Source organism: Hyperolius riggenbachi, chromosome 3, assembly GCF_040937935.1.
Source record: "Hyperolius riggenbachi isolate aHypRig1 chromosome 3, aHypRig1.pri, whole genome shotgun sequence".
NCBI classification, from domain to species: domain Eukaryota; kingdom Metazoa; phylum Chordata; class Amphibia; order Anura; family Hyperoliidae; genus Hyperolius; species Hyperolius riggenbachi.
The window spans coordinates 411,075,876-411,098,406 of record NC_090648.1 but is presented as its reverse complement, the minus strand read 5'-3'; the positions used below and the strand labels follow the sequence as shown (position 1 = coordinate 411,098,406).

Here is a 22,531-nt window from a genome sequence, read left to right as displayed (position 1 = left end):
GTAATGAAAGTACAAGTATGCTTATGGAAGGAAGCCTATACCAGCACAAGATTCACATGCAACTCTAGGCAGATAGTGTCCTATCTGCAGTGGAGTCATACATAGGATTCTTCAAACATACAATTCAAATTTCTAGCAGACAAGGTGCCTTTCTACGCAGATCACACTACAACCAATATGAAGGAAGAGGAGTAGCATTATTTAAGTACTGTAGACTGCTATAAATTAGTTCCACTGCTACCCTTCTTAATCTTGAAGATTGTATACAAATGTAAGCAGACTGCAGAGTGGCGCAGCAGGAGTGTGCTGGGCCCATAACCCAGAGGTTGATGGATCAAAACCATCCTCTGCTAGGTATGATTCCTTTTTGCACCTCACTTTATCGCATGGGCAAAATGGTTTCCATAGCCCTGTAAGAGAAAGTGTTATAAGGGCCCTGCCGTAACATAGATATTACGGTAGCTAAGACTACTCCTGGGCTTTTCTTGTGGTTGAAGAGATGAGTGAACTGTGACACCACACTTAAAAACAAAAATAAACAGCAAAGCTTCCCCATATTGGAGCATTGGAGTTGGTAAAGTCTTAAGCCAATGTGTTGACTCACCACACAGCCCTGCACCTGGCATGTGTCTCATATGACTGTCTATAAGTAAGCTTTAGGTTAGCAGGAATGGTTGCATGGCCACCTAGCTTTTCATCCTTCCCACCCTTGCCCTGGAATCTTCCAGACTTCAAAGTGCTGTCCTTTGCTGTGTGGGTGGTTGTTGGTATAGTGGTGAGCATAGCTGCCCTCCAAGCAGTGGACCTGGGTTCAATTCCCGGCCAAGGTATGTGAGCTTGCTTTTGACATACTAAAAATCCCTGGAAGATGAGAGGGAGAGGTGGTGGTGGTCCTTTTTGCCATTTAACCTATAATCTGGATATCTGGGAGAAATCCGCGGATATCCGGGTCGGCCGTGAAACTATTTGCAGATAGCTATCCGGATTTCTGCCCAACTATCCGGAATCCAGATCCGGCCGGATAGGGTAAAAATGGTCGGATATCCGGGTTACCCGGATATCCGAAATCCGGATGAGCATCCCTGGGGTTTACTCCACTGCGGAAGGACTTCTGCTTTATGCAGCCACATGGAAAGTTTGGATAGGAATTGCATGCAATTGCACAGTGTGGACTGCAGCCACACTGCATTTATCATCATCTGGGAGGTGTGCGGGTTCATATGTTTTAGAATTTGATGGAGTGTTGGAGTTTTGTAGTGTTACATCTTGATATTTGTAAACTTTTTAGAATGATCTAATAAATGTCTGTATTTATACCCAAATGCACCCAAGAGCCAATCCTGTTGTTGCATCTTATTTGTCAGGGAAATACATGGTATCCCATCAACCCACAAAAAAGTAGTAATGATCTTTTCTATCTTAGTGAACAGTTTTTTAAAGACTTAGACCGGAAATTGTCTGAAGACGTAATTGACGTAAGGCGAATATAGCATTTTGACAAGTTTAGATTGGCCGACAACCATAAGTGTAAGAGAGGACCACACTTGGCAATGTCTAGTCAATAAATGTATTATGTGTTGGACATTAGAGATAGCTCGATCCTCCGATTTTCGGTTCGCAAAACTAAAACGCGAACTTTCCCAAAAGTTCGGTTCGCGCAAACTTTCGGGAAACGCAATAGATTTCAATGGGGATGCGAACTTTGAAAACTAAAAACATTTATGCTGGCCACAAAAGTGATAGAAAAGATGTTTGAAGGGGTCTAACATCTGGAGGGATGCATGGATGAGTGGGATAGACGCCATAAGTCCCGGGGAAAAATCTGGATTTGACGCAAAGCAGCGTTATAAGGGCAGAAATCAGATTGCATGCTAAATTGGAGGCTTAAAGTGCTTTAAAACATCTTGCATGTGTATACATCAATCAGGGAGTATAATTAGAGTACTGCTTCACACTGACACACCAAACTCACTGTGTAGCGCACTGCAAACAGCTGTTTGCATAGTGACGGCCGCGCTGGTGCGCAACATGATGAGAGTGCAGGCCGTGGCGGTTTTCAAGCCCATATGGTCGCCGGGCTGTGGTAGCTCAATGATAGAACAGCAGTGACTGTCCAGCTGATCGAATTTGGTCTGTCCACAATTAAGCAACGACCTTATTATCTTGGGTGTGCCCCCAAGTGCTGCATCCTTTCAGCCTTCATGTGATTTGGAAACATCTCCGCCACTTTGTGCCTATACCGAGGGTCTAGTAGCGTGGCCACCTAGTTCAGCTCATTCCCCTTGAGTTTTCTTATACGGGGGTCCCTCAACAGGCTGGACAGCATGAAAGATGCCATCTGCACAAATTTGGATGCAGACGTACTATCCATCTCCTCTTGCTCTTCCTCAGTGATGTCAGCTAAGTTCTCCTCCTTCCCCCAGCCATGAACAATACCACGGGAACGTTGAGCAGCACAAGCCCGCTGCAACGCCTGCTGCGGTTGTTCTTCTGCCGCCGCCTGCTCCTCCAAAAAAAACCCCACCTTCCTCATCATCCGAGTCTGACTCCTCTTCCCCACACGGCTCTTCCTCCTCCTCCCCCCTCTGTGCTGCCGCAGGTGCTGAGGAAACATCTTGTTCTGATGAGAATTGATCCCACAACTCTTCCTCTTGTTCCTGTTCACGCTCCTCCACAGCTTGATCCACCACTCTACACATGGCACGCTCCAGGAAGAAAGCGTATGGGATCAAGTCGCTGGTGGCGCCTTCACTGCGACTCACCAGGGTGGTCACCTCCTCAAACGGCCGCATAAGCCTGCAGGCATTTCGCATGAGTGTCCAGTTCTTGGGCCAGAACATCCCCATCTCCCCAGAGTGTGTCCTTCTACTGTAGTTGTAGAGATACTGGGTGATGGCTTTCTCCTGTTATAGCAGGCGGTCGAACATCAGGAGGGTTTGAATTCCAGCGAGTCGGGCTATCGCAATGTAGGCATCTCACCAGCAAGTTGTTTCTCCGCTGAATATTGGCAAAGCGTGCCATGGCCATGTAAGACTGCCTGAAATGCTTCCTGGCCTGCTTCAGGACGTCCTGTAAGCCTGGGTACTTCGACACAAATCTCTGAATTATGAGATTCAGCACATGTGGCATGCAGGGTACATGTGTCAGCTTTCCCAAATTCAAAGCGGAAATGAGATTGCTGCCGTTGTCACACACCACGTTGCCGATCTCCAGTTGGTGCGGGGTCAGCCACTGATCCACCTGTTTGTTAAGAGCAGCCAGGAGAGCTGGTCCAGTGTGACTCTCCGCTTTGAGGCAAGACATGTCTAAGATGGCATGACACTATTGTACCTGGCATGCAGCATAGGCCCTGGGGAGCTGGGGCTGTGTAGCTGGAGAGGAGATTTCATTCCAGTAGAGTTGAACTGCCACTCAGCCAAGGAGGAGGAGGAGGACGACAGCGAAGAGGATGTAGCAGGAGGAGAGGAGGTGGCAGGAGGCATGCCTGCAAGTTGGTCCGCTGCACAGCCACGTACTCCCTGCTTGTCATCAGTTACCAGGTTGACCCAATGGGCTGTGTAAGTAATGTACCTGCCCTGACCGTGCTTGGCAGACCAGGCATCCATGGTCAGATGTACCCTTGACCCAATGCTGTGTGCCAGAGATGACACCACTTGCCTCTCAACTTCACGGTACAGGTTGGGTATCGCCTTTTTAGAGAAATAATTGCGGCCTGGCATTTCCCATTGCGGTGTCCCAATGGCCACAAATTTACGGAAGGCCTCAGAGTCCACCAGCTGGTATGGTAACAGCTGGCGAGCTAACAGTTCCGCCAAGCCAGCTGTCAGACGCCGGGCAAGGGGATGACTTGCAGAAATTGGCTTCTTCCATTCAAAGATTTCCCTCACTGACACCTGACTGCTGCTGTGGGCAGAGGAGCAGGAACCGCTCAAGGTGAGAGGCGGAGTGGAGGGTGGCTGTGATTGTGAAGGTGCAAGGGAGAAAGAGGCTGAAGATGATGCACCTAAAGGAGGAAGAGAAGAAGGATGGTGGCTTTTATTTTGTGTGCTGCTTTTCCTCTGGTGCTCTTCCCATTGCTGTTTGTGCCTTTTCTCCATGTGCCTTCATAAGGCAGTTGTCCCTACGCGGCTGTTGGCCTTTCCACGGCTCAATTTTTGGAGGTAGAGAGAAAAGATGGCATTGCTCTGATCTAAGGCAGACACACTAAAACATTTCTAAACCGCTGAGTCCCGCTGGGGTGATGGCACTATGGTGGCATCAGCAGCTGACGTTGAAGGGCATGTTGGCTTGCTGTATATAGGTGGCGATACATGGCGCCGGACACTCCCACCAGCAGTTTCTGAGGACGAGCGCCCCTTGCTTCCTTTAGGAACTCGTCTCCTCCTACTCCTCTCTGACTCCCCCTCTGAACTGTCCCCTTAGTCATCTTGTCTCTTAGGATCCCACCTGACATCCGTATCATCGTCATCATCATAATCATCCTGCCCAGCTTCGCTTGCCTCAGACACCTCATAAACTGCACCAACAGCAGGTACTTCAACATCCTCCTCCTCACACGTTACGTCCATAGTGTCGCCTAACACAGACATATGAGGTGGTGTAACTTGCTTAGCGCCTTCATCTTGTTGTAACAATAATGCCTGTGAATCAGTTAATTCCCCACCAAATAACTCCTGCGAAGTGTCAAATGCAGCGGATGTGGTGCTTGTAGTTGCGCTGGTGGCTGCGGAAGATAAGGTGTTAAATAGTCAACCACGTCCTGACAATCTTGGGAGTTGATGGGACGTGCCTTCCTCTGAGCACTGTACTTTGGTCCAGGGCTGCACGAAATCACATCAGCACAACCTCGAACAGACCTGACGGGTGGCCTGCCTCTGGGTCTGCCCCTGCCTCTGCCTGTACCTGTTTTGTCCATATCAGGGGGGGGGGGGATTAAGTGAAAGGTATGCACTGACTTGACTAATACAATGTGCAGTCACACAGGTGCAGTTAACAGGTATGCACGGAGTGGTATATAACACTGCGTGCGCTCACGTAGGTAGGCGGGTGCCCTGAACAACAGGTAGGTATATGCAGTGATGGGTATTACAAATGTGCACCTGTCACACACATGTACCTTGAACAGCTAAAGTGACTGGTGGTATTAAATATCACACTGCGTGCGCTCACGTAGGCAGCTGGGTGCACTGAACAACAGGTAGGTATATGCAGTGATGGGTATTACAAATGTGCACCTGTCACACACACGTATCGTGAACAGGTACAGTGACTGGTGGTATTAAATAGCCCACTGTGTGCGCTCACGTAGGCAGGTGGGTGCACTGAACAACAGGTAGGTATATGCAGTGATGGGTAATACAAATGTGCACCTGTCACACACACGTACCGTGAACAGCTACAGTGACTGGTGGTATTAACAATGCGTGCGCTCACGTAGGTAGGTGGGTGACTTGAACAACAGGTAGGTATATGCAGTGATGGGTATTACAAATGTGCACCTGTCACACACACATACCGTGAACAAGTGCAATGACTGGTGGTATTAACAATGCGTGCGCTCACGTAGATAGGTAGGTAGGTGCACTGAACAGTGAACAGGTGCAGTGATTGGAATGGGATTACAAATGTGCAGCTGTCTCTCACACACACAGGTAGTCACTGAATGTGCTGGGCCTGGCAGTGGCACAGTAGGAATTAAGGGGCCAAAGGCCAGCTGCGACTGACTGACAGGGCTGTATATAATGCAAGTGGGCCACACACACACACACAAAAAAAGATCACAAGAACAAAATTAGCTCTCAGAAGAGCCGTTGAGGGGTGCTTTTTTTTAGCAATAAGAATCAGCAAGGAGCAAGCTAACAAGTCTACAAGAGCCTAACTAAGCTTTCCCTATGAGAGTCTGCAGCAGCTCTCCCTTCTCTAATTACTGCAAGCACACGAGTGAGTCCAATGCCTGATGCTGCCTGCCTTTTATAAGGGGGGGGGAGGGCCTCCAGGAGGGAGTGTAGCCTGATTGGCTACAATGTGCCTGCTGACTGTGATGTAGAGGGTCAAAGTTGACCCTAATGATGTAGTATAGGACGCGGGTCGAAAGGCCATAAACAAAGTTTGCGCGAATCAGTTCGTGGTTGAACCGTTCGGGCCATCTCTATTGGACACTAGGATCGACATGCCCAAACAAAGGAACCTGAATTTGAATTTGCAGATATTTAAAAGTAGTCACCCATTGAAGCGGGGAAGTAGTGGCCGAGGCCCTTGTCCCTTCATCAATCAGGAACAGGGAGGACTTCTCCCAATTGACCCTGAGGCAAGAGTATCCCCAAAAACTATTTATCAAAGAAAGCGCAGTTCATAGTGAACATTTGCATCCCCCAACAAGAGAAGGAGATTGTCTGCATAGAGGATGTAATGCTTGGGGGTTATACTTTGACCACCCAGAGCATGAGGCTGGTAGCTGAATAATGGAAGAGGCTACACAGGCTGCCCAGAGCAACTGCAGCTCTGGGCTTCTGATATCACTACAAATAAAACACAATGGCACCCCAGTGCGATGTTGCGCTGCCTTAGTTCGCACTGTGCTGCCTTAGCGATAGCAAGCATTCAGACGGGTACAAGACAGGACTATAGATTGGAGCGTAACTAGTAGCAACCGCAGGTCACAGTCACGTCCACAGAAGCAGAGCAAGCAGGCTAACAACAGTCACCAGCAAGCATCCACCCAGGCAAAACTACAGGATAGAACGCAACTAATAGCAACTGCAGCCTATAGTTACGTTCACAAAAACTAGAGTAGCAGGAATACTACCAGTCACCAACGTGGTGATGGCAGAATCCAAGCTATCTGGATAATGGACTTCACTGACCCACCGCGGATGCAGCGAATGTCCATCAAGCATGGAACTAGGCAATACACAAATATAAGAAAAATAACAAACGGCTCAACTAACAGATAAATATATATTAGCAAGTCTGCATATATATTTATCAAGAAACTAGCTAAAGCACAAGTAATAAGGTCGCATAGAACTACAATAACAGAACTATACAGAGTAACAAGGTGCCCAGCAGACCAGCGTACTGACCGCTATGACAGGCAGGGTCTAAAATGGGAGGTAGACTTTTAAACCGGCATCAGCCAATGGATGCAAGTATGCAAATTTCCACACAGCTGAATGGTAATCATTCAATCCTGAGCTGGCTTGATTACCATTTGCTAGCTGGCTGTGAATGCAAAGGACTCCAATAAGAAATTCATGCAGTATTATGTAACAACATGCATGCAGGAAATCCAGGGCTATCTGGCCACAGCTCAGTTGCAACAAGCAATTGGTGGAATGATTACAGCATCCTGAGCTGCCCAGAACTGCAGAGCGATTGCAGAGAACAATGAGACTTATTGCGAATGCACCACCGAATGCAAGCAGATAAGCCAGAACTGTCTGTTTGCAGCTCCACTGCAACAGACAGAATACGTCACAGGAGGGATCCTTACAGAGGACAATTTAGATTCCCAATCTGTAGTCCCCTGATGTCCCATTTGCCAAAAACGTAATTGCAAGAGGTTCTATTGCCAGGGCAAATAGGAAGCGGGGAAGAGAACACTCTTGCCAAGTCCTTTTATTGAGAGCAATGGAGGAGGAAATTATGAAGTTAGTCATAACTCTGGCCCAATGAGAGGCATACAGGAGCCTGCTCCAGTGTATGTATCTAGGCCCAATACCAAAATGCTCTAATACAGACCAGAGGTACATCCACTCAATGGAGTATAAGTTACTGAATGTTGTATATATAAGTTACTGAATAAGCTTCTTATCACCCCTCCTGGCATAAAACCAATTTGGTCCATGTTAACCAATGTCTCCAAAAGACGCCTTAACTGATTTGCAAGGACCTTGGCAAAGATCTCAGAATCCATATTGATCAAAGATATTGGGCGGTAGGAGGAGCAGAGTAATGGATCCCTTCCTTTTTGGGGGATAGCCACAATCATTGCCTCCTGCATTGTTTCAGGCAGAATGTTCAGCCTCTCAGCTCCCTTCAATATTCCTGATTCCTGAATAACTTCAGGAGCTGGGGAGTCAGAAGCTCTTCATACTGTTTGTAAGATTCCACAGGTATGCTGTCTACTCCAGGCATTTTATTAGACTGGAGTGAGACTGCTGTAGAAACCTCCTCAGCAGTAAAATGAGCCTCTAGGGACCCACTCTGTTCTGAGGCGAGTTAAAACTTATGATATACTGAATTTTATGTGTAGTACAGGTAATTAATAGTACAGATAATTAATAGACCATTAGTAGCAAAGAAAAGAGTCTAATATTTGTATTTTCAGTTATATAGCTCATTTTTTTTATAACTGCATCATTCTCTAATATTTGTAGTTTACAAACTAGATAACAAACTACACGCTGCACTTTAAAGGACACCAGGGACGATTTACAATAAAAGTTTTATACATACCTGGGGATTCCTCCAGTCCATGTGCACAGATTGCTCCCACGCTGCCATCCTCAGCCTTCTGTATTGCCGGTACAGGGTCCCCTAACTTCCGCCAGTCGCGAGATACATAGAGAGCGCACTTCTCTTGTGCAGACTGGCTGCGACTGGCCGAAGTTACAGGACCCGGTACCAGTGATACATAAGGCTTAGGACGGCGGTGTGGGAGCAATCCATGTGCATGTGGCTGGAGAAAGCCCCAGGTATGTATAAAACTTTTATTGTAAATTGTCTCTGATACACTTTAACCACTTGAGCACCGCAGTGTTAAACTCCCCTACCGACCAGGCTCTTTTTTGTTGCACTGGGCTGTGCACAGCCCAGCTATGGAGCCCAGCGATCGGACTCACCTGAGGTGTCCGATCGCTGTGGCCGTAGTTTTTTTTTTTTTCCAGCCTGTATCAGTCTGTTTCACCCTCCTCTTCCCTCCTCCCCTCTGAGATCCTGCATTGAACAGGATGGCAATCCGTCCTGTTCCACCTCTCATAGGCATCAGCCTATGAGAGGGCGGCGATCCCCAGCCAAACAGAGGCCGGGGATCGCCGATCTCGTACAGCGCTGCCAGAGACTGCAGCGCTGTACAGATGTAAACAAAGGGGATTTCTTTCCCCTTTCGTTTACAAACAGCCTGCGAGCCACGATCGGCTAGCAGGCTAATCACGCAACTCCGCTCTGTAAACGGGCAGGGAACGATCGGGCATGCACGCGGCCGTTCCCTGGGAAACTGCAGCTCCAGGACTTGACGCCAATTGGCGTTAGGCGGTCCTGGTGCTGCCGCCGCGTTCACGCCCATTGGCGTGACGCGGTCGTTAGGTATTTAAACTATGAAAGAGAGCAGAGCGAATAACCCTTTGAACTTCCCTGCAGTAAATTCTTATCTGAAGATGTCTTTCACTGTTTCTTTGCTGTATAAGTGCTTCAGAAAATAGCAATGCTCTCTTACTAAATTTAGCGAAGAGCTCAGAGAAGCTCTTTTGCATAGATAACAAGTCAAGTTTTTTTTAACTCTTCCTGTACTGGAAACAATATGAGACTCATATCTTTGTTACTAATGTTCTATTTCTTATCTGTACTACACATACAATTCATTATTTTATAAGTTTATCTTCACTTCAGATTCCCTTTAATAGCTAGCACTTTACTTCCTGTAAGATGCGTTTCTTGTAGTATACAGATATCAGGGTAGTGTAATTGAATATAATTTAGAACTAGGGATGGCAAATTTATCACCTTCTGTAAGAGGATCTTGCAATCCTCAGCCTGTAGTATCCTCAGCCTGTAGTACCATAGTACTTCAATAGACCACTCATCTTACAGTTGTGAAGCTTACAATCCGCACAAGCTTTGGAAATGAACCATGAAAGACCATCCCTCCCTATTCTAAGTATCAGATAACTAACCCTAAACACCCCCAGCTGTGTGCTGAGTGTGACAGCAACAGTAATCAACAATTGTAAATCCAGCAGGGATTCTAGTCCCTCAGCAGAGCAAGGGAAGCCAAGACTCTCCACAGGTTTGCATAACAAAAATGAACTCTTCAGATAAGCCTACCGAGACCAATTGCATATAGAATATAACCAAATATAATGAGTATATACTCATTGATCCTCAGGGTCGACTAAGATTAACGGAGTTGATCCACTGTTCAGGTGATGAGAAGAACATCATGGCATTGTCAAGACCCACTCTAAGCCATGCAGTAAAGAGCATAGAGTAGAATATAGCTTTAGCCCTCAGCCTGGATCGGGCATTGTCAAACAATCTCCAAAGCTTTTGTGTCTCTGCTATAAAATCAGGAAATATTATTAAACATGCAACTTGGAAGCGTAGCTCGTCCTCTCTCCTTGCTGCTATCAGGATAATATATCGATCCCTGTAAGTTAACAGGTGAAAAGTGAGCACCCTCGTCGAGGCTCCAAGAGGCTTGCGGCCTGCAATCCTTTCTACTACCAAGTGGGGAAAGAGGCCTGCCTCTGGTAAGAGCTGCCGGATAAGTCCCTCTGTGAACGTTATGGGTTTGTCTCCCTCCTTTCCCTCTGGGTGGCCAATAACTCACAGATTATTGCGTCTGCATCGTTTCTCAGCATCTTTGGCTCAGACCTCAAGCCTGGAGTAGGCCATGTCACTTATCTGGTTATCATGTCCTCCAGCAGCAGTAACCCGCTCCTCCAAGCATAGTTGTAACGATTGGTGTCAGCACACAGAGTGTATCTTATTATTGATGGTCTGCAGTATCACCAATAATACAGATGTTATACCTGATTATATGGTGATCTGCAGAATCACCAATAATACAAGTATAGCTTGACACAGAACACCTAATGTAGTGTGAGTATTTGGTGCAACAGTAAGAAAGGTTATCTCCCGAGGAGCGGAAGATACAGACACTACTGCAGCCAAGGATTCCCTGAAGAGCAGGGAATTGGACTGCACTGCAGCCAGTGGACACCTGAGGTGCAGGTGACCTCTGACTGTGTAGACACTAACCTCCTTAAGAGGAGGAGGTGGAGATTGTACTGCAGCCAGGGATTCCCTGATGGATCGGGAATCAGACTGTACTGCAGCCAAGGATTCCCTGATGGGCTGGGAATCAGACTGTACTGCAGCCAGTGGACTCCAATAGGTAAAGTCCCCTGACTGAACTGTAAGGAGGTTTTCCTGTGGAGCAGGCAGCCTTTACAGCTAATGGACACCTAGAGAGTTGGTGTCACAAGGAGTACAGTGAGACTGCTCACCCAAGGAATGAGTGACAGCCAGAAGGGTCATACAGGCCAGGTCGGCAACACACGAGCAGATAAAGTTCAGGGACAGAAGACTGATACGGTATCCGGGTACAGGCAAGGTTGGCAACGGGTAGACAGATAGGCAAGGTACCGAATCAGTAAGCAGGAGAGTGGTTAGCAAAGCCAGGGATCATAACAGGTAACAGTATAGCACAATCCTAGTCTGAGGTGTGAGGTCCTTGGTCTCAACACCTGGGAACTAGTCTGAAGTATAACAGTAATAACACAGCAATCTCCTAGTCTTAGGTGTGAGGTCCTTGGTCTCAACACCTGGGAACTAGTCTGAAGTATAACAATAATAACACAGCAATCCCCTAGTCTTGGGTGTGAGGTCCTTGGTCTCAGCACCTGGGAACTAGTCTGAAGTATAACAATAATAACACAGCAGAGCCTAAAGCGGAATCTGGCTAAGTGTGAATTCCCAGCTCCGGCTGGTTCTAACACACTGTAAGATCTGACTGAGGTCTGAGTGCTCACACGTGAGTATTCGCAACGGCAGACAACCTGCAACTGAAAAGCAAGTCCTATATATACTTGCAGCGCTCCGCAGCGCCGCCTCAGCCACTCAGCCAATCCAGAGTCCAGCTGGGATCAGCTGATCGGCCTGATCAGCTGATTCCCCTTCTGCTGGCATAAAGGTCCTGTCGCCTGGCGCGCACACGCATAGCTCTCCATCTGTTTGCACTAGAAGGACCAGGCGAACCAGGGACATGTTGCTGCGCAGAAAAAGACGCCGGCTTGAACGCGGAGACAGCCGCCCTGCCGCTTGCCCGCACGGCGGTGTCTCCGCTATTCATTACAGTAGTAATCCTGAAGCATATTTTGACACATACTGACGAACAATTCCAATATCTATCTGGATTTTATCCACTTTGCAGGTCAGTCTTGTATCCATCGCCGTTAAAGCTGCCATGAGAGCAGCAGAGTCAGGTTGTTCACGCTCCATTTCAGTTTGTGTGTCCTTGGTTTTCATGCCTCAAGATGGTCACTGTTTCCGTCTTTGTATCTGTCGAAGAAGAATCAGCTCTACTGTGCACTCTTGCCGATATCTTCTTCTGAGATCAGGATCTGCTCATAGCAGAGTGTCTGTGCCAGGTGTGGAGTGGCCCAGTCAGAATCCTGACCTCAACCCAATTGAGATGCTATGGCATGACCTCAAGAAAGCGATCCCGAGAATATTGCTGAACTGAAAGAGTTCTATAAATAGGAATGGTCAAAAATGACTCCTGACTGTTGTGCAAATCTGATCTACAACTACAGGAAACGTTTGGTTAAAGTTATTGCTGCCAAAGGAGGTTCAACCATCACATACCTTATTCACCTGCACTGTGAATGTTTACATGGTGTATTCAATAAAAACATGGAAACATTTAATTATTTGTGTGGTATTAGCTTAAAGCGGAACTGTAGATACATATCAAACACACTGTTTAACTTACCTAGGGCTTCTGCAAGCCCTCAGCAGCCATCCTGTCCCACGCCGCTGCTCCACGAGCCTTCGTTCTCCCGCCGCCGCTCCATTCCGTTCCTCGACTTGTAACTCGAGGCCAGCACAGCCCAGCCAACAGTAACTTGTCTTTGCGTTCCCCTCTGCAATAGCACTATTGCAGAGGGGAACGCGAAGAAAGGATCCGCGTGGCCAGAGCACACAGGCGCAGTGGCCCAGCGGCCCAGCAGCGAAACCGAAAATAGCTGGTGGCAGGAGAACGAAGGCTCGTGGAGAACCGGCGCAGGACAGGACGGCTGCTGGGGGCTTGCAGAAGCCGCAGGTAAGTGAAACAGTGTGTTTGATACGTATCTACAGTTCCGCTTAAGCAGACTGTGATTGCCTATTGTTGTAACTTAGATGAAGATCAGATCATACTTTATGACCAATTTGTGCAGAAATCCATATAAAGGGTTCACATACTTTTATTGCTACTGTATATCACAATTTAGTACACAAATTTTATAGTATCTTTGTAACTTGTTTCTTCAAAATTCAATATGGTTATATATTTTAGAATCTAAACACCACACATTGGGCCTGATCCAAATTCACTTTTTCTCCAAGTTTTTCCTAGCTGATATTTTCACATCTTAACAATAAAATGCCTTTAAAGTCAACAGGCAAGAAAATAATAATTTTGACAGTACCTTTAGGCCCACTTTTTGGTACTTTTTCAATTGCAGAGTGCTAAAAAAGTTATTTTAAACAGAAGATGAAAAATCTACTAGGAGAAAACTTGGGGGAAAAAGTGAATTGGATCAGGCCCATTGTCACAGAAGTGAACGATTCATTTATTTCTGTACACAAAATCTAAATGAAAGGTTATGGTGGTTTCTTGCAGACCCAGGTGTCTAATAAGATTTTACAAACTGGCATGAAGCTGTGCTGGAAAAAATGACTCTGTATGCATATAAAATATGGAAAGAGAAACCCTTACTGTTTTAAATATCAACATCCATTACTTAGATTACTCTTTCTGATTAGCCAAGTTTCAGAACATTGTTCTTGTGGACAGTGCTGTGAGACATGTTGGTGCTATACAAATAATCCAGAATAATTGTAAAATAATAACAGTGTGTATTACTAGCAGATTGCTTTTCCACTTTAATCTTCATTTCACTGTTTATTTTTGCTTTGTCCTTTAAAGTGCTGAACCACTGAGGAGCATTCCAAGAAGCCGAAATGGAATTGATGTTGAGTCAGATGTGTACAAGATGCTTCAAGATTATGGGGAGCCTGTGTCGCAGCCCAAGCAGTCTGGCTCATTCAAGTACCTTCAAGACATGCTAGAGGCTGGAGAGAATGGTAAGAGCAGCAATTTGGCACGCAAAACATTTGTTACCTAACCAGTGATTACTTAAAGGACTTCCGATGCGAGAATGATAATGTAAGGTTCTGCATATGTAGATTCTTATCAAGACAAGGCAGGAGCAAGAAATCACATAAATGAAAATGCTGAAGGTCTGCACAGGTTGGATTAGAAGTTGAATAAGGTGTTTATTTACAAAGGTGCAACAATTCAAATGTACAACTACAATACACATACAATCATACAATCAGTGATACGAAAAACCACAAATACCAGATCCCCTGACTAACTATACAGATACCGTATATACAACAAATATGCAATAACACAGATCGTACAATACATATAATGGCACACACAGGAACACAAATATATACAGAAGCAGAAAAACTAAATCCGCTAGCAAGAGATAAGTCAGACAGGCAATAATCAACCAGACAATCAGAATTCAGAATATAACACGAGGCAAGAATAGTCGGATTAGCAAGGGTCAATACCGGGAGATCAGAGTTCAGGACAAGGATCTAGGAGCACAGAGAAAATGGCCAGAGTCACAGCACTGCAAAGTTGCAAAATGATCTAGCAATGTGCTGCTAGGAAGTCCACCATTAAATTTGCAGCACATTGATCAGGTGGCCGTCCAGAATCTCCTTAGGGCTCTTTCACATCAGAGCTTGCGTTGGAGAACGCTCAAAGCATACGTTTTGTTGTATGCGTTTTAGTGCGTTTTGATATGCGTTGCACTGCAGTGAGTGTGCGTTTTTAATCCGTTTTCAATGCGTTACAGCACATAGAAAAACGCAGGTAATTTTTTTTTCTTTTAGTTTTCAACTTACTACATTGTTCCTCTGTTGCATTCTGGGACTGATTGCCTGCGTTAACGGATTAAAAACGCGCATAGTGTGCGTTTTACATTGACTAACATTGTAACGCATAAAGCTAGCGTCGGCCAAAAAACTGCGCCTGGGTGCAGTGTAACGCAACGCACAAAAAGGCTGCGTTATATGTGAAAGCTAAAATGAAAGTCTATGGACTTTCATTTCACCTTGGGTAACGCAAACTTTACCCTTTGCGTTGAAACGCAAAAAATCTGCCCTAATGTGAAAGAGCCCTTATAGTTCTATCTGCACAACTCCCAGCAAGACAAGAGCCATCTGCTGGTGGACAGAAGAAGTCTGCACCAAAGTTGACCAGTGCTGCCACCAGCAGGATAACAAAGACATAGAGCCTGATAGATAAAACAGATTTTACTCGTCTGGGGCTTCTTCCAGCCCCTAGCAGCAGTCTCAGTCCCTCGCTGCAGCCCCAGTCCTCCGCGTTGTCCCGCTGGCCGCCTGTACAGATCGGGACCCCACCGGTGGGTCGGCTCTTCTGCGTCTGCATGGGCATTTGTGCCCATGCGTCCATGTCATCAGGCGCATACTGCGCCTGCGCCGTAATTGTGCGCAGGCGCAGTATGCACAGAGGACCAGGGCTGCAATGAGAAACTGAGACTGCTGCTAGGGGCTAGAAGAAGCCCCAGGTAAGTAAAATCTGTTTAATCACTCTCACATCGGAAATCCTGTAAAGACCACTATCGTGAACATTGAAAACTGTAAAAAGCACATGTTTGCATGTGTAAAAAACAGAGTAAAGTGCACTATAAATTTATTTTTTTCCTATGTCGCAGTCACTTACAAAAAATTGTAGAAATCTGACAGATCTCACAGGATTTGGACTAGTCCATCTTCTAATGGGGATTTTTCGCTGCTACATTTATTTTCTGTTGCAAAGTCCAGCTTACAAAAAAAATAGTGTGCAGTTGAGTAGGGAGGCTGGCTAGTATCTTTGTATAGATCCTTTCCACAGAGAGCATTTAGTAGAACACAGAAACCCTGAAAATCCCCCATGAGGAGAAGGACTAGTCCAAACATGTCAGATCTGTTAGATTTTTACTGCCTACTGTAAGCGACTGCAGCACAGGAAAAAGGTAATTTATAGTGCATTTTACTCTGGCACAAATGTACATCTTATATGTATGTATTTACAATTTTTCATGATAATGACTTTAAAGTGTGATTCCATTTTAATTTACAATATCTTGAAACATACAGCACATTATATATGGTACACAGTATATTTTATAATTTATAGTCATTAACCATTTCAGCCCGCGGGTATTTTACACCTAATGGACGAGAGGAATTTTCACATTCCAACCCTCCTCCCTTTCATTCCCCAATAACTTTATCAGTACTTATCACAACAAAATTATCTATACCTTGTTTTTTTCCGGCACCAATTAGGCTTTTTTGGGTGGTACATTATGCTAAAAATTATTTTATTCTAAATGCATTATAATGTATATAATAAGAAAAAAATGGGAAAAAATCATTATTTTTCAGTTTTCAGCCATTATAGTTTTAAAATAATTTAATCTACTATAATTAAAATCCACTTATTTTATTTGGCCATTTGTCCCGGTAATTGCAACGTTAAAGAGGAACTCCAGTAAAAATAATGTAATAAAAAAAGTGCTTCATTTTTACAATAATTATGTATAAATGATTTAGTCAGTGTTTGCCCATTGGAAAACATTTTAAATCCCTGATTTACATTCTGACATTTATTACATGGTGACATTTTTACTGTTGGCAGATGATGCATGCTTTTTTTGGTAGTTGTAAACAGCTGTAAACAGCTATTTCCCACAATGCAGCAAGGTTCACAGACAGGAAACTGCCAGGAGTACGTAATCAGAGTTTCTTGTGGGAGGGGTTTCACCACAATATCAGTCATACAGCGCCCCCTGATGGTCTGTTTGTGAAAAGGAATAGATTTATCTTGTAAAAGGGGGTATCAGCTACTGATTGGGATAAAGCTCAATTCTTGGTCGGAATTTCTTTTTAAAATTGTATCCCGAGTATAATGTATGGTGACAATATTTTATTTGGAAATAAAGGTGCATTTTTTCAGTTTTACATCCATCACTAATTTTTAGCCCATTATTTAATAATAATATGCCCTCTTGACATAGATATACATTTTTTTTAATTTCCTAATGTCAGTAGGTGTTATTTTACTATTTGGCCACAAGATGTCCCCGCTGAGCAAAATCCTATTGGCATAGAAAACACGCTACATAGGATACCATGTATCACTACATTGTAACTAGGGAAGTGACATAAGGCTTCCTTCGGAAGCCTGCAACCACAGTTCGGAGATTCATGAATGGGAACATTCACCTGCAAACTCCCCAAACTGCAGGGACGTGACTATCGCGTCCCTGTGGCTCTAGCAGCTCCTGCTGCGGACGTGAAGCTTACGTCCGTGCGGCATAAGTGGTTAAAGACTATCCAAAGAAAAATCAAGCAAATTTAAACGGATGCTTTATTTATTATTTATTTAAGTATTTATATGGCGCCAACATATTACGCAGTGCTGTACAGAGTATATATGGTCTTGTAACTAACTATCCCTCAGAGGAGCTCACAATCTAATCCCTACCATGGTCATATGTCTATGTATGTATCGTGTAGTGCATGTATCATAGTCTAGGGCCAATTTTCACGGGAAGCCAATGAACTTATCTGTATGTTTTTGGGATGTGGGAGGAAACCGGAGTGCCCGGAGGAAACCCACACAGACACAGGGAGACCATACAAACTCCAAACACATTGCCTTCCACTCCAACAGCTTTTGGCTGCTGCATAGTTGGGTATAAGTATACAATTTTGATTGTACAATCTTATCAAATCTATGTAGTAGAAAGGTAAATTGATTAAATATGCTTTGAATAGATTCTTTAGGTAGGCCCTCATATTAAATAGAAGTTGTAAGACTGTACAGTCAAAGGCCACAGCATCTCAAAACAACACATTTATAGCTGTGAAAAGCAGAAAAGCAACTCATAATGTGCAGCATGACGCTTGAGCACATACGCTTCCATTCTTGTCAGCTAAGAACAGAACACTAAAGCTGCAGTAAGTACAAGCATTCCGAAACTGGATAGCCAAAGAGGCTGTTGAGGTTAAGAGATGTGAAGATTATAATTAATAACATAAGCAGGAACCCCTGGATCCAGTCTGCAGTTTGTCAGCAGTCCAAACATGTTGTAGTTTGTGAGTTGTAGAATGGAAGATTCATGGCATGTGTGTGCAGCTGACAAATCTGATGAAAGTGTATGATATAATCATGTCAACATTGACCAAAATCTCAAAAGAATGTTTCCACAATCTTCTGAATCCATATCAAAGAGTAGATGAGGCACTAGCCAATATCCTATTAACTTTTATGCTGAGTTTTTTCCAAGGAGATACCTTACCAATAAAATATCTTTAACCACTTGAGGACCACAGTGTTAAACCCCCCTAAAGACCAGGCCATTTTTAGCTAAATTGGCCACTGCAGCTTTAAGGTCTCACTGCAAGGCCGCACAACTCAGCACAGAAGCGATTTCCCCTCCCCCCAATTTTTCTCCTGTCTGATCGCTCCCCAGATGTTTATTTATTTTTGTAATAAATTTGTATGTTTTTTTTTCTTCTCTACTGCCCTCCCTCCCCCTGCCAGCCACTCACTGTGATCGGCTGTCATAGGCTTCAGCCTTTGACAGTGGATCAGCCCCGAGCCAATGGAGGGGACAGCTGTGTCACACGGCTGTCCTCAGTACAGCGCTGCCTTAGATCGCAGCGCTGTACGGGCATAAAAGACGGCGACGCCGCTGTGAGACTGAAGGCGGAGTGGAGCTCCATCATCCAAGCGGGGATGCACGCGCATCGGCGCACGCAATCCCCTGCAAAATACTTCCCCAGGACTGCAGTCCTGGGGAGCTACCGCATTCACGCCCATTGCCATGACGTGGTCCTGTAGTGGTTAAAGCTCCCACCATGTAAGAAAATCAGTTTGGTATTTTATTACCTACTTTGAAGCATCTTTTTAATTGATAAGAGCTGAAAAGTTGTTTTTTAAATAAGATGAAAAAATATCTAATGGGAGAAAACTCAGGAGAAAAAGTTAACTGGATAAGGGCCACGGGGCCATACGCTATTCATTTTTTCTCCTGTGTTTTCTTCTAGGAGATAATTGCTCATCTTTTCTTTTAAATAATTTATCAGCACTTTGCAGTTAAAAAACTACCAAATAGTAGGTGAAAAAGTAATATCAACACTACTTTCAGTCTTTTTTTGTTTGGTGGTTGCTTAAAAGGCATTTTATTGGCAAGTTATGAAACTATCACCTAGGAAAAAACAAAGCAGAAAAAAACTGAATTGCATATGGCCCATTGTGCCATAAATGCAGCTTTATTTAATCTGTGTGATAGATACAGTGGTAGCCGTGGGGTGAACAGAGTACCTTAGCAGCTGTTTCGCTACGTTTCTGCTTCATCAGAGGCCAACCGCTACCACTCAATTTATCACCCAACTGAAATAAAAGTGTGTTTGAGGACACGGTTCCTCATCTACTTTATATGGATTGGTATAATGGTTCATGGATTTTACTGAGAAAAGAAAAGCAATAATGGTTATCAGAGCCAGAATAGAAATAAAGTTGGTATGGAAAATGTATTCCACTAGCAACAAGGGCCCTGATGTACTTAACTGTGGCAGTTTTACTGGTACTAACCCCGAGGTGGCATATCCGTTAACCTAACAGTGACACATGCATTACCAGGATAATGCATACATTGCTATGGTAACTTGCAGTGTAACGCACATCACAGTAGTAATAAGCGTGTTCCCCCATTAATGCACGTTGACACAAATAGTTAATAAGTAGCTTGCAATAGAAGGAGCGGATCGTTCAGAAACAGCCTTATCAGTCTGCCAACAGCGTGTACACACACACTACTGTCGGCTGAACGTCCGCCCAGCGGGAGGGTCTGACGGACCCGCCGTTGCCGGATGTAGTGCGTGTGTACGCACCTTTACAGTCCTCCATCACCCTCTTTGTAAACAATTCCACAGATCCTCCAGGGATAGTAGGCGGTTGAAAGTTGAACAACCTCCTATATAGGAGGGTAGTAGCTGGTTTAAGTCCACCTGATTAAAACTAAACTCCCCTGACAGTTCACACAAATCCCACTAACAGGTTAATGAGTGTTGCTAAATAGACAATTATTTGAAAAATATTAAGTGTGTGGTTTTTTAGCACAGGTACCAGCACTGGTAAATCAGAATACAGAAACACTGCCTAATGAGTGTTGCTCCCTGATATTAGTACAGCCCTGATATGTGAGCATATATGTGGCTGTAGATTATATAGATACAGGTTTAAAATTCCTTATCCACTACAAGAATGGATAGTTAACAGTTTTCAGGAGTTCTGAGGTTTTATTTTTAGCAGAGAGAATGAAATAGAATATTGTATCAGGAAATGTAAACTTCAACCATGTGGAAGTTTGAACTGCTTCACAAAAAAAGCATTTCCTAATTATTTTCAGATCTTTACAAGACTCTGAACAAATTTTGGCAAAGATTTGATAACTCAGAAAGAACTGCATAGCTTGCTGTAACTATTATGTACAGTGATAATAACTTCATTGCCAACATCAATACTTCTCCGAACTCTCTGCCAGCGTCCAATATGGAACCTTGCTGCTGCTTTAACAAAAACCTTATGAAGAATTGCCTTTATATTACTCCATGTAGATAGCTGTAGCCATGCAATGCATATTCTTTAAAAACAATGGACAAGGATGCGTGGGATGTTTCTATGGCCTTCTCCATCCAGTTCATTGTAAACATTCAGTCTAGTGTCCAGCACAGCAACAGATTAGAAGCTGGTTCATTTCCAGACATTATCTCATGAGACGCTCACATGACCTTTGTATCACATCATGTTCTTGGAGATAAAATAAAAATGAAGGTCAAAGATGTCAACTACTCAAACTCTTCTACCTCTTGCCTGTCAGCCTTTTCCTTTAATATTTTCATTTAAATGTATGTAATTTGAAGGTATATATTTTTTAATGATTTGAATTACTTTGTGTGGCGGAAGCAGCATAATATTGAATTAGATAGCTTACCTATTCTGAAGCATCTCTGTTTTTCTAGACCATGAGGCCTGCAGACTTGAGATAAAGGTCATATTCTTCTTTGGACACAAAAGGCTGACATATGTTGACATCTATATATATATATATATATATATATATATATATATATATATATATATATATATATATATATATATATAATATAAAACCGGATGTATGTGTGTGTGTGTGTATATGTATGTGTGTGTGTGTGTGTGTATGTATGTATGTGCCGCGATCACGCGAAAACACTTTGACCGAAACTTGGTATACAGATCCCTTACTACCTGGGATGGTATGTTCTGGGGGTCTTGCGCCCCCCCCCCCCCCCCCTCACACGTCGGCGGAGCTACAAACAGCCAATCAGATTTCACCCATTCAAGTTAATGGAAAAAATGTAAAAGGCTTCCATTCTCACAGTAATCAAGCCAGAATCCCCACACTTGGCACAGTTGGTCACTTGGTGACCGAGGTAACAAATCCAGGAAAAGTGGGCGGAGCATAAAATAGCCAATCAAATTTCAGCCATTCATTTTAAATAGGAAAATGTAAACTGCAGCCATTCTTAGACTGTTAATCGCAGGGTTCTCAAACTTGCCACAGTTGGTCACTGGGTGAATCCGATTAAGATTCAAGAAAGTGGGTGGAGCCTACAACAGCCAATCAAAATTCACCTATTGATTTTCAAGGGGAATATTTAAACTGCTGCCATTCTTACACTGTTAATGGCAGAGGCTTCAAACTTGCTACAGTCTGTCTTTGGGTAACTGGGGTCCAAATTCACTAAAGGGGCGGGGCCACAAACAGCCAATCAGATTTCTTGGTGGATAAACTGCTTCCATTCACACATTTTTGATGCCAGGAACCTGAAAGCTCACAAACTTGGTCATTGAGTGACTGTGTGTCCATTTTACAAAAAGTGGGCAGAGCCAAAAACATTTTTTGACTAGGAAAATATAACTCTTACACCGTTAATGGCAGGGTTCTCAAACTTTGCACAGTTGGTCACTGGGTGAATGAGATTAAGAATTTGAAAGGTAGGTGGAGCCTACAAGAGCCAATAAAAATTCACCTTTCGATTTTCAAAGGGAATATTTAAGCTGCTACCATTCTTATACTGTTAATAGCAGATGCCTTAAACCTGGTACAGTTGGTCACTGGGTGATTAGGGTTCAAAATCAGAAAGGGGGCGGAGCCACAAACAGCTAATCAGATGTGTTTATTTTTCAATGGGAATATACAAAGTATTGATACCAAGGACCCCAAAGCTGATAAACTTGATAGAGTGACTGTATGTCAAGGTTTGAAAAAGTGTGCGGCGCCAACAACTTAATTTTTTACATGGCAGGGTTCCCAAACTTGACACAATTGGCCACTGGGTGACTGGGATTAATATTCAGAAATGTGGGTGGAGCCTAAAAACAGCCAATCAAAATGTACCTATT

The 22,531-nt window shown here is 44.2% G+C and overlaps 1 protein-coding gene across 2 annotated transcripts in view; it reads left to right on the top strand.

The window, feature by feature from the left end:
- The window catches only part of PDLIM4 (PDZ and LIM domain 4), a 316,081-nt gene that overhangs the window by 270,578 nt on the left and 22,972 nt on the right, over positions 1 to 22,531 (top strand). For both annotated transcript variants that reach the window (XM_068277460.1, XM_068277459.1), the window contains one exon: positions 13,913 to 14,070. In XM_068277460.1, the coding sequence (XP_068133561.1) occupies positions 13,913 to 14,070 (158 nt within the window). The remainder of the gene's footprint in view (positions 1 to 13,912; positions 14,071 to 22,531) is intronic.